Here is a 12,435-nt window from a genome sequence, read left to right as displayed (position 1 = left end):
CTTTAATTCTACTAATCCTTTCTTATTTCTTTGAAGATTTCGTTTATATTTTCGTTCAAATTCTTTCTCAATATATTGACAAATAGCTTTGTCAAAATCTTCTCCTCCAAGCATTGTATCTCCATTCGTTGCTTTAACTTGGAAAATCCCCTTATTAATATTAAGAATAGAAATATCAAATGTCCCTCCTCCAAGATCATAAACTGCAATATTCTTTCCTTCATTTTCTTTTCTTGTGTCTATTCCATATGCTAATGCTGCTGCTGTTGGTTCATTAATAATTCGTTTAACTTTTAATCCTGCAAGTGTTCCTGCATCTTTAGTAGCTTGTCGTTGTGCATCATTGAAATATGCTGGACATGTGATAACTGCTTCATCTACCCTTTTCCCTAGTTTAGCTTCTGCATCTTTTTTTAATTTCTTAAGAATAAATGATGATATTTCCGATGGAGAATATGTCTTGCCGTTGATATAAATCCATCCTTCTCCATTTCTTCCTTCAACAATTTTGTAAGGTTTTCTTTGTTGCTCAACATTTTTGTATTGACACCCTATCATTCTCTTAACTCCACTAACAGTGGTTGTTGGATGTAATGCTTCCATTCGTTTTGCTGCTTCTCCCACTAATATTCCTGTTGGTGTAAAAGAAACACAAGACGGTGTTGTTCGTTTTCCTTCAGCATTCTCCAGAATTCGAGGTGTTGTTTTATCAAAAACACACATACATGAGTTTGTTGTTCCTAAATCAATTCCAATGCAAGTTGACCGTGCAGGTTGTGAGACAAACATGTTAAAAATTCAGATTCTGTGAGAGAAAAATAACTTTCATTTTGTTGAACTTTTGGATAAATATAGTTGAAAAGAAGATTTGATAATCTTAAAATCAAAATGAAAAGTAATGCAAAGAGAAGTACCACCTGAAATCATCCAATTACTTGATGGCATCAAGTTACAGAATGAAAAAATCTTTGAGATGCAAGAAGAACAAGTTCAATGGAATAAACAACATGCCATTAATCTCAAATCTATCTTGGATAAAATTAATGAGATGTATCAAATCATCCGAGACTTTAAAGAGACAAAAAGAAAGTCTATTCAACCAAATAACACCATTCATCCATCTCTTACCACCACACTCACTCCCAAATCAAACAATAAGCAATTAGAAATAAACACTCATGAAGGGTCAGCAAAAAAGAAAAGTTCTAATCCTCTCATCAACAAATTATCTCATAATAACAAATTTAAAAATCAAGAAAACACACAAAGAACAAATGCATTGCAATCCTTAGTTGATCTTCAAGATAATCTACGTAAAAGAACAAAAGAATTATCAAAAACACCAACAAAACGACTTGAAATAGAAGATGTTCCTAATCAAAAGAAGTCTAGATTGAATTATAGTATATCAAGTAATGTCAATAACATACTTAAATTAGAAGAAGTATTGATGAGTATTGATAGTGAAGAAGTGTTTGATCAAATTACTGAAGAAAACATTAAAAAGATGATTCCTTGCATTGTCAATATCTTCATTGTTGGAGATGACATTCAGAAAGAGTTTGTTGCATTGGAATTTGTCTGGGAAATCACAAGAAAACATGAGAGAATATTCGAGGGAACTGAAGGAGTTGTTCTAGCAAACAAACTATTACATTCATTACAACTCTTTTATTCAACACCAAACATTCAAAGAGATGATTGTCCATTGAATTCTGATGAGATGAAATGGTTATTTGAGTTTTTCATGCATTATTCTAATTGAATTTGTTATTTACATTCTCTTTTATTTCCATTTTGTATTTCTCATTGACTGAATCGTTATGTTGAATGAACAAGTCTTGTTTCTTCTTTTTCATTCAACCAAAGAAAACAATTATTCTTATGAATAAATAAATTGAAGTCAGATAGTTTGTTTCATGTCTTGATGTTATGTATAATAAGAATGAACAGTATTAAAAGACTTTAGTGGAGTTGTACTTCTTCAAAAATAGAATAAATAACACTTGACTATTTATATGATTAATTCACATGTATTATAAAGATAAAGAATGATTTGATGTAAGAAAATAAGTTATTCTCAAAATAAAATAATTGAAAGATGAAATGTAATGATAAAACAAACTATGAATAATCAAAATTAAAGTGTAATGATGTTTTTACTTTCATTAAATATAATTTCATTAAATAAAAGATGAATGTTGTTATGGTTTTAAATATAACAAACAATAAAACAATAGAAATACTATAACAATATCAAAAATATACATAGTTATGATATAAGTTGTTAGATTTATTAGAATTTATGTAGTACTTGTATGTATATAATTACCATTTCAATTACATAAAACAGAGATTATTATTTGAATGAAATATTATTTAATTAACAATACATTTGATTCATTTAGTGTTGATTTAATAGCATCATTTTTAATTCAAATAATTAAGTATTTGTTGGTTATTTCATATGGGATGATATATTTTTAATTTGTATGAACAGTTTGTTATCAACAACATAGTGTTTTATATTTTGTTGATAATTCATGAAGAAGTAAAAGAATGTTTGAATAAACTGAATTTTACAATTGAAAATATAATCTTTCCATCAAACAATTCTTTTATTCATCATGAAAATACAATTATCTTCAATCATGGCAATCATTTCTTATACCACACAATTCTTTTTCATGTAAAATATGGTGGTGTTTACTTTAACTATTGTTATTAAAAAGAAGATGGTGTTATTCATGAATGAATATTAAGTCATTAAATTATTCAATGTTGTAATTACTATGTTAATGTTTAATAATATAAACTATGTTATAAATGCAAAATAACAATACTTCAAAGAATAGTGATGTATTTGATGGATTAGTATGAAAATGTTGTTTATAATAAATTCTCTGACAAAATAATATATAATAAGTCGCAGTGAACAAAAAGAACCAAAACAAAACTGAGTTAATATAAAAAATAATATACAAATAGCAAATAGCAATAGATGTATATTCAGTCTTGCTAAGATAAATATCCAATACAATGTTAGTTGTTATAATGAATTTATTGACACTAACACATAAACAATGTATTAACTTATCAACACTGTTGTTAAAATAATTAAGAATGTTAGTATCAACATTAAATCGAATTGTTATAACTTTGTTATTTACTATACTTTATTTTAGTGTTTATGTTTATTCACTTTAACTGAGTTAGTTGGTATATTGATTGTTTATACTAAAAAGAAACAAATCAAAAAGAAGAATTGGAAAGGTATAATAATTTAAGTGTGATGAAAAAACCAATTCATTAATTTATTATATTGTTTTGAAAAAACTCATAAACAAATAAAGATATATGAAAGATAAATGACTTTTATTAAATAAATATGTAATTAAGAAATGTCAAATCTTATTACATTAAATTCATAGAAAAGTGGTTATTAAAATAAAAAGAAGGGATTAAATTAACATAAGTATGATACATAACATAAAAGGAGTTATAGAATTTAATAAGACTATTAAAAATAAATATAGTAATGGTTTAATAAAATAACACATAGAATATAAATAATACATATTGTGTTGAGAGTGGTCAAAATATATTTTATAGAAGAGAATAATATGTATTAATTACTACATTAAGAGTATTGAATAGAGAGAAAAACAGAAAAATAAATTTCAACTGAGTCAATAAGCATGAATAAAATGTTAATGGATTAATTCAGTTCAAAGTAGTTTTAAATTTACAAATAGAAATTTATTTGTATAAATGAATAGATGTATTATTATTTTTATGTACAAAACGAATAATATCAATTATAAATGAAATAACAATTTAATCAAATAAATAACAATTTAAAAATATTTCTTCATTATTTATTACTAAACACTTTTACCGAAAAGAAAAATGGATTATCAAAATATGATAATACTGTTAATCAACCTAATGATGTGGCTATTTCTATTTATAATTTTATTTTAATTTGTTAGAAATAGATTGTTTGTCACAATTAAATATAAAAAGAATGAGATATATGAAAATATACAGTATAAAAACTGATAAAAAATGAAGTATAATTGTTTTTTATTCAACATGAGGTATAACAATTTTGTTTTATGTTTTGATTTACAGATTAAATATAAAAATGAATTAGAAAAGTAAATGTTATCAAATGCTAAAATATTATTCATCTACGATTTTACAATGAAAATATGAACAGTTATTGAAAACTATTACTTTTTTAAAGTATTATAAATTATTGATATTTTTATCAAATAATGAATTATTGTATAATATATTAGTATAATTATTACAAGGAGATGGAAAAAGAATAAAAAGAATATTATTATAATTGTATTATAAAGAAAAAAGAGTATAAATTAAATATCAATGAATTTAGTTGGTATTTCATTAAATACATACTTTAAGAACTTTTTCAAATTAACATTATAGTATCAATAAATTATTTCAATATATTGAAATTTATAATCATTATTTAAAATAGCATGTTAATATATAATCAGATGTTATTTATTAAAATTACAACAAATGTCTTAAGTCAAATATCTTTATTGTAAAAATAGAAATAAATAAAGAAAATATTATATGAATATTTATGGTATTAGTACAAAATATCTTGAATATATCAAATTCGGTATAAACAAGCTGGAAATATAATAAAATGACAAAAAATTGTATAAGTTTGATTGTCAATTATAATAAATAAGTATTAAATGAAATATAATAAATTATTGTCAAAGTAAATACCTAAATTCAAGTTATGTTTTGCACTAATATTGATGTTTTTTAATGACAACCAGAATGTTAGTTAACTTTTAGAGTAATAGAAAAATTAATAAATAAGTAGAACATTGTTTCTATATTGTCTATAATAATAAGTTATGATTAACTGATTTTCAGTTACTAATAGATGTAATGGGTCTTTCTAAAATTGTTATTACGTAATATTAAAAACAAATGAAGAAACTCATTTTAAAAGAGTGCTTAGTATTAACCTTGTTGATATTGTTAAATACTTATTATTTTTAAATAATATAAGAATAATAGTTATTAAACTATAATAGTAACAATAAACTGATTGAGTTATCAATACTATAACTTGTTATTTAAATAGAATCAATTTCATGAAAAAATTTGATTATATTAATGCTAGGATATTAATATCAAAATCACTTCAAAATCCAGAAATAATACTTGTATCCTTTTTATAATTTATTAGAAAATACATCAAATCTAATTTGATTCTTTTCTATTTACATCAAGTATTTAGTACTTAGAATAAACACAGTTTCTAATAATAAGAATCAACATAACATTCTATTATAGATCAACACCTGACTATTTATGAATTTTTGTAATATTTGATTGTCTACATTGAAGTATATAATTCAGATATTATTTTACATAATTGTTTTTGAATTATATAATTCATGAAATTGTAGATATTATAAATAATTCATAAAGTTCTCCAAAAAATCAAAACAACTCAAATCAAACTCTCTTGGTTGTTAATAATGACATAGTTTATAACTTTATATATTACTCAAAATATTTAAGAAGATCCCATTTATAAATATTAATAATAACTACTAAGTCCAGAATCTTTAGCTCTACGTTATTTATTTAACATATAAAAAAACAAAAAATCTTAACAAAAGAAACGAGTCAATTTAACCTTCCTCATTTTTCTCCCCAATAATTTGGCATGTACTGACCAAATTTCTCATAATACCATTTGAACTTTTCTCTTATCTCTGCTTCATTAAATAACCAGAGTGATTGGTCGACTTTCTTTGAGAATTTCTTTTGGATATCATTAACAATAGCCTCATTGATTTTAGTTTCAACCTCTCTTGTGAATTCCATTCCAACTTTTTGATAAATCCTTTTCATTACTCCAATAGGATCAGAGATAACCTCTTTAAATCCAATATCAATAATCCTCTCTGCTCTTTTTGGGTTTTCTTTAATCCAACTTTCTCTAATAGCAATTGCATTCTTTAAATTAAGTAAGTTAGCCTCAACAAGGTTATCACAAATCCATTGTTTATCGTCAAGGCCAATATCATTCTCATACCATCCTTGAGTTTCGTGTTCTAAAATAGCATCACTCTTTAATTCATCAACAGGCTCTCTATGAATCCAAATAAAATAGTTTTTATCTTCTAATTTACCAAAAACATCGAGCATTGGTGCAAATGAAACAAAATGGGAAACTCCTTTCATGACATAATGTTTTGATTGATCAACGTTAAATTCAAGTTGATGCATTTTAAGGTGGTCTTTTAAATATTCATATGCAAAATGAAAATCTCTTTCAAACATTGATTTTCTATATACCTCTAATCGTGGAACACTATTAGGAAATAAATATGAATGACCCATTTGTTCTAAGAAAAACAATTCTTCCTCTGGTCTTTCTGCATTAACAAGTGCATGAACCTCATTAAGTCCTTCACTATTTTTTTGGACTGTAGCAATAATTTGATTACCAAAAGCTCTTCTTGATGGATCAATCATGGTTTTTCCTCCTGGACTTAAATGTTCATATAAACACATAGTTTCTGCTTGTGGATCTGCTGAAAGTAATGTATGAGTAAACGTTGATCCACTTCTAGGTAAAGCAACAACAAAAAGTGTAGGAAGCATTGAAGTATTATCTAATTCTTTTTGGTATAACTTTTTTTCTAAGAGGAATCTTAAGCAAGCAGAGTATTTTGCTACAACATTTCTTGTCATCATTTTAAATAACTCACTTTGTTGATCAAAACAACCAGCAAGTAGTTCATGCATACTATCAATAAATTGTTGTGGTACAGTTGGAATAAGACTAGGAATTTCTTTTTGATATAACTCAGCATGAGTTGGATCAAGTTGACATAATAGTCCAATACTTTGTTTTCCTAATTCTGTAAATATTGCCTCAAAGTTTTCTTTTGGCAATAAAGGGAGTCCATACTTATTCTCTTTATGAATTTCATAATGATATGGATTACTGTGAAGCATATGGATGAATTATTTAATACTAGATTTAAAAGTTCAAAAATTTGAACAAAAAATAACATCTAAAAATTGATCTTTATTCAACTTTTCTATTCTTTAAGAAAATAATAAAGTATTTCCTCTTGTAAAATAAGCTATTTTATATTATAATACTTTTATTTTTTTAAAAATAAGTTTGAGTTAAATTCGTCAAAACCATCACACTAACATTAATAGAAATTACAAAATATTGAATTATCATGTCTTATTTGGTTGTGTTGTTGTCTTTTATGAAATAATGCTCAGTTAAGACTAATGTAGTTATTTATTAATATTTATGATGATGGGGTAGGATTTATTATAATAGAAGATTAGTTATTATTGTGATGATATTATTTATTAACATTCAAGTATATTTATTAATGATGGTTATAGCCTGAACATAAAAAAGGTATTACTAAGAAAAAGAGATTGTTAAATGGGTATTGGTATTGAAGAAGATGAAAAATAATCATTGTGTTTGATATATTCAAAGCAAAAGAAAAAAAGTAAAGAATAAAGAATTTTAATAACCATTATATCAAAATAAAAATCAAGCAGAAATTTAAATGAAGAATAATTAATTTGATAATGTTTGAAAATACATTAAATTAATAGAAATAAAACATGACGAAGACATTGAATTATTCATTTCTCAATATAATGAAAACCTAAAAAATAAGGTTAATCATAATTGATTTCTTTTTTTTTTTTTTCTTCTTTCTTTTTTCCTTTGAATAATTTCTCTAATCACTAATACTATTAGTTCTAAATAATTATTTAATAACATTTTATTAACTAAAGAATTGATACTATTGAAAATATTTATGAATAGATACAAAATTAGAAATTGTTCTTAATCACTCATATTAGTTGTAAGTATGTATAAAAATACATTTGACAACCTAATTTAATACATTTAAAATTACACTTAAAATTATTTATAGAAATTGAACCAAATAATAAATTTTAATAATAATTTTATACAAATAGTTAAAAAATAAGGAAGCAGACTATTCAATGAATAAATGAAAATGAAGATAAAGAAAAAAAGATAAAATAATGAATATAAAGAAATAACAATAAAATAAGAAATGATAAATAAGAAGAATGAAATAATAACAATAAAATAATAACAATAAAATAATTAAACTATAAATATTAACTATTTCATAATTAATTTCAATATAATTTCTTATTACTATTTAAACTATTTCATTTTAATATCTTTTTATTTTTCATATTAATTCATTAAAAACATATTTTTTATTCATAATTCATTATTATATCATTAAACACTCTACAAATAAATTATTTTTCTCATTTCTAATTGTTGTATCATATTTTGACTATCCTTCTAACAATACGAATAATTTAAAATTATAAATGAATCAAAAAAGTAATAATAATATAAAAGAATCAAAAGAAGTATGAAAAATCATTCAATTCAGGACAACTAATTAATTATCTAACTTTTCATTGTTTTGAGAAGTCAAAATAATAAAATTAGGATTAGTTTCATCCTCATTCTATAATCAGAATTTTGTATGAGTAAGTCTAAAAGATGACAGAATAAAAAGACACAAACAAAAAATAATTAAACCATAAAATGAATTACAATCATTGACATGAAGCAAAATCAGAAGTGTTTTCATAAATAAAAGCTTGAGTAACAAGAACTTGGATTTCTTGTTCACCCCAAGTGTTAGTAGGTAAATGTTGAAGAAATTGAATTATTTCAGAAAAGTCCATATTTAAAAGATCCTTTGAGTAATAAGTTAAAAGACTTGCAGAACAATACATATTTAATTCACTAAATCCAGTACCATCTTCAACTGACATATAAGAATCCCATAATCTTAAAGCTGTTCCTAATTTAAATTCTCTTAATAAACAACAATTAATCCATCTAAAAGCAAATTGAAGAAACATAACTCCATTATCAGCAAGGTGTTGATATAATTCAGGAGTAGCAATTTTAACAATTTGTTCCATTCTTTGAACTTTGTTCATAATTCCTTGTTGTTCTAATGTATAATTGTCTTGGATACGTGACATAATAGAATCTAATCCCCAATAACTATCAGCCTCACAACATTCTAATAACATAGAAGGTATTATATTTATACGTTCATCTGTTAATTCTTGATCATACGTGTATTCTGTCATATACACATATATTAACGGTACTAAAAGATCATTCATTCCTTGAACATACCCACACGCTGGATGTCTAAGTGCCCATACTAATAATACATTTTCCATCATCGTTTGTATTTTTGAATTAAATAAAAAAGGAATTTCTTTGTTAGATCTTTTTAAGTCTTTTTTAATTTGAATATAGTGGTTTTCTTCATTTACTCTTAAATCATTTAACATCTTTTTTCTCATTTCAATATAACTTGTTCTTTTTTGTTTTAGTACATCTTCAACTTTATCTTGATCTAATGGGACTTGTCCTAATAAAATTTTCCATACTTTATGTCGTAATTGCCATGCAATCCCATTCCAACTTAATTTTTGTAATTTTTCTATTTTTTATTAATATATTTATTATTAAAATATAGTTTCTTAAAAACAAACTTTTATTAATTAATTTTGGAGAAAGTACTTCAATAAATGACTGAAGTCTCTCAAAGTCATCTTTTTGTTCTGGTATTTGTGGGCTTTCAACTCGAGGTGTACGAGGTGTAAATGAAGGTGAAAGTACTGTCATTGTTCGAAGAGAAGATGGCGACCCAATAGAAGACCTCTTTTTCTTTAAGTCAAGGGATTTTGAAAATGAAAGAAATACCCTAGGATCAGACGTCATACGTTGCGACTCTTTTTTTGACATAAATATTAACAAATTAAGTTTATCTAATACGAAATTCTTTAATTTTTGTTTTTCTTTTTGAAAAAATTAATATTTCCCACATTTTTTTTTTATTCCCCATTTTTCTCTTTATTTTTGTTAGAATTGTTTCTTTTTCTTTTTCAAAAAAATTTTTATACTTTTCAGTTTTTAAATAAGACTCAATCTATTTTTTGTATGTTTTGCTTTCATTAAAAAATTTAAATCGTTTTTTATTATTTTTTTCTTGAACAAGGCATTTCATATTTGTTTCCATAATTAAACCACTTTTATTAACGAAAAAATATGAATTAGTTATGACTTCCTCTCTTAAAATAAGAAAGTTTCATAAAAAATTCTTGTATTTGATTGTAAATTAAAAGAAATAGATGAGTTGGCAATTTCTTTACTTCACTTTTATTTAAAAATAGAATGAAAAATAGTTATAGTCATACTTTTATTAATTTTTTTAACATTTTCAACCTTATTAAATCTTTTTGTGAATTTGTTTTTAAAACAACTTCTTTTTAGTACCAAAACGTCTACTATCATTGTTTTGGATTTCTTTTATGGTTTATAATATTTTAGATATAATATTCCAGAAAGACTAGAAGAGGTTTTAAAATAAATTTTTTGTAAATGAATAGTATTAAAATAAGCATTGATGACTATCTTCAATGTAAAAATGTTGTGAAACACAATGTATTGTTTTAATTATTATATTCAACATTTATTAATTTAGTTTGGTTGTTCTATATTTAATTAATATATTTTATTTTATTATTAAACTCTTTTTATATCTTTTTTTACTGACTTATTTGTCTTTCATTCTCTTAACATAATTTTACTAAATTCTATATTATCGTTCATTTCAACATGTCACTTTGTTATTATTCTCTTTAGAATATTTATTACTTTGTTTATCTTTTTACTTTTCTTCTTATTTATGGATAAATTATAGAACTATTTATATTACTTAACAATATTCTATAAATTTGAATAAAATTGTGTAGTGACACTGTTTTTTTTTCTTTAAATATAAAATTATTAATTTAATCGATAAATAATTAAATTTTCTTACCCCACCGTTGTTTTAGTTTGGTTGTTTATATGTCTATGACACATGAAAAGATTAATCATTATAAAAAGGAAAAAATATGTGTCATAATTATTGTATCACGATGAAATAATGAAAAACTATAATTCTTAGGTACACACGTAATAAATTATTACCATAGTATATTTCCAATTAAACATATTCACAATAAAAAGAAAAAGAAAGAAAAGATAATTAAAATAATAGATGGAGAATAAAAATATAAATAGAGATATATTTTATTATTAATGAAATATATCGTTGTTTATGTAATTCGATTAAAATGTTTTATGTGTGTTTGAATATTAGTTGTTTGGTATTTGTTAATTCATTGGTGAATAGTTATGTTTATCATTTGTTGTTAGTTTTTGAAATAAATATTATATAATATGTTTTTGTTAATGAATTAGTTGGGATGTTGTGTATGTATTACTTTATTGGTTATTATTTGATTTGATATTTGTGATGTTGATATTTCATTTTTAAATATTTATCAAGAAGAAGAGAAATGATGGTTATGAGAATATGATTGTTAATAGAATCATTATTAATTTAAGATTCAATTCTCATTCATTCAAAAAATAATTCATTTCAGTTTTATTTGTGTTGGTTATTCTTTCTATTTCTTTTGTTTTGATTTTAATATTGAATATTTATATTTCATAATATTGTTTCGTTGGTTATTCTTATTTGTATCGTTGTTTCTCATTTGATTGTCTTTTGTTATAAAATATAATGAATATGTTGAAATATCATAAATTATTTTATATCATCATTTTTGATTTGATTTATCATTATTATATTTATATTTAGCATCTTCTTTGTATTCATACTCATTTCATTCATTTTATTATTTATAAACACTTTATCATATTCTCATTGAATCACTTAAATATTAAAGTTATTTATAAATATTATAACTACATTTCTCACTTTGAAAATACTTTGTTTAAGCATTATTATGAGAAAATGAATGAATTGATATGAATAAAAGATATTGAATAAAGACAAAAAGAGAAGAATGAGTTTAAGAAAAGAAGAATAAAAAGAAGAATAGAGAAATATAAAAAGAAAGAAAAGAAGAAGTATTAAGGTTATTGAGTAAATAGAATAAATAACAAAATGAAAATAAAGAAAATAAAAGTAAACAAAGAATATATAGAAATTGATAAAAGATGAAAAGAAGAAATAAAAAGAGAAGTAAATAGAAAAATGAAATATAATTCAAATAAATTCAATAATTTAATAGAGTTAATGAATAATCAAATGATTGATAAAACAAAAATGAATGATAAAATGATAAAATGAAGAATAAGATTATAATAAGATTATAATAAGAAATTGAAGAATAAAAGAAATAAAGAATATCATATTGATGAATAAATACAATAAATATAATAAATATAATAAATGAATAAAAATATTAAATAATAAATGAATAAGAAATAAATATAAGAAATGA

The 12,435-nt window shown here is 23.0% G+C and overlaps 4 protein-coding genes across 4 annotated transcripts in view, besides 1 other annotated feature; 1 reads left to right on the top strand and 3 right to left on the bottom strand.

Annotated features, from left to right (window-relative positions):
* The window catches only part of EHI_166050 (mitochondrial-typeheat shock protein70, putative), a gene marked incomplete at both ends in the record, with an annotated part of 1,561 nt that extends 838 nt beyond the window's left edge, over positions 1 to 723 (bottom strand). The window contains one exon of the mRNA XM_001914110.1: positions 81 to 723. Within this exon, the coding sequence (XP_001914145.1) occupies positions 81 to 723 (643 nt within the window). The remainder of the gene's footprint in view (positions 1 to 80) is intronic.
* Positions 724 to 898: 175 nt separating this feature from the next.
* On the top strand, positions 899 to 1,765 carry EHI_166040 (uncharacterized protein; the record flags this gene model as incomplete). Its single annotated transcript, XM_001914109.1, has 1 exon — positions 899 to 1,765. One exon carries the CDS (start codon positions 899 to 901, stop codon positions 1,763 to 1,765), a length of 867 nt encoding a protein of 288 aa, XP_001914144.1.
* A 3,938-nt stretch (positions 1,766 to 5,703) lies between these two features.
* On the bottom strand, positions 5,704 to 7,029 carry EHI_166030 (uncharacterized protein; the record flags this gene model as incomplete). Its single annotated transcript, XM_649009.1, has 1 exon — positions 5,704 to 7,029. One exon carries the CDS (start codon positions 7,027 to 7,029, stop codon positions 5,704 to 5,706), a length of 1,326 nt encoding a protein of 441 aa, XP_654101.1.
* Positions 7,030 to 7,325: 296 nt separating this feature from the next.
* Positions 7,326 to 7,763: a repeat region.
* Positions 7,764 to 8,664: 901 nt separating this feature from the next.
* EHI_166020 (TBC domain containing protein) lies at positions 8,665 to 9,880 on the bottom strand (the record flags this gene model as incomplete). Its single annotated transcript, XM_649008.1, has 2 exons — positions 8,665 to 9,575; positions 9,628 to 9,880. The coding sequence occupies 2 exons, from the start codon at positions 9,878 to 9,880 to the stop codon at positions 8,665 to 8,667; spliced, it is 1,164 nt and encodes a 387-aa protein (XP_654100.1).
* Positions 9,881 to 12,435: the final 2,555 nt, after the last annotated feature.

This window comes from Entamoeba histolytica, genomic scaffold, assembly GCF_000208925.1.
Source record: "Entamoeba histolytica HM-1:IMSS scf_1104750518799 genomic scaffold, whole genome shotgun sequence".
In the NCBI taxonomy this organism is placed as follows: Eukaryota; Evosea; order Mastigamoebida; family Endamoebidae; genus Entamoeba; species Entamoeba histolytica.
Note: the sequence above shows the minus strand (reverse complement) of the source record. Positions and strands in the feature narration are given on the sequence as shown.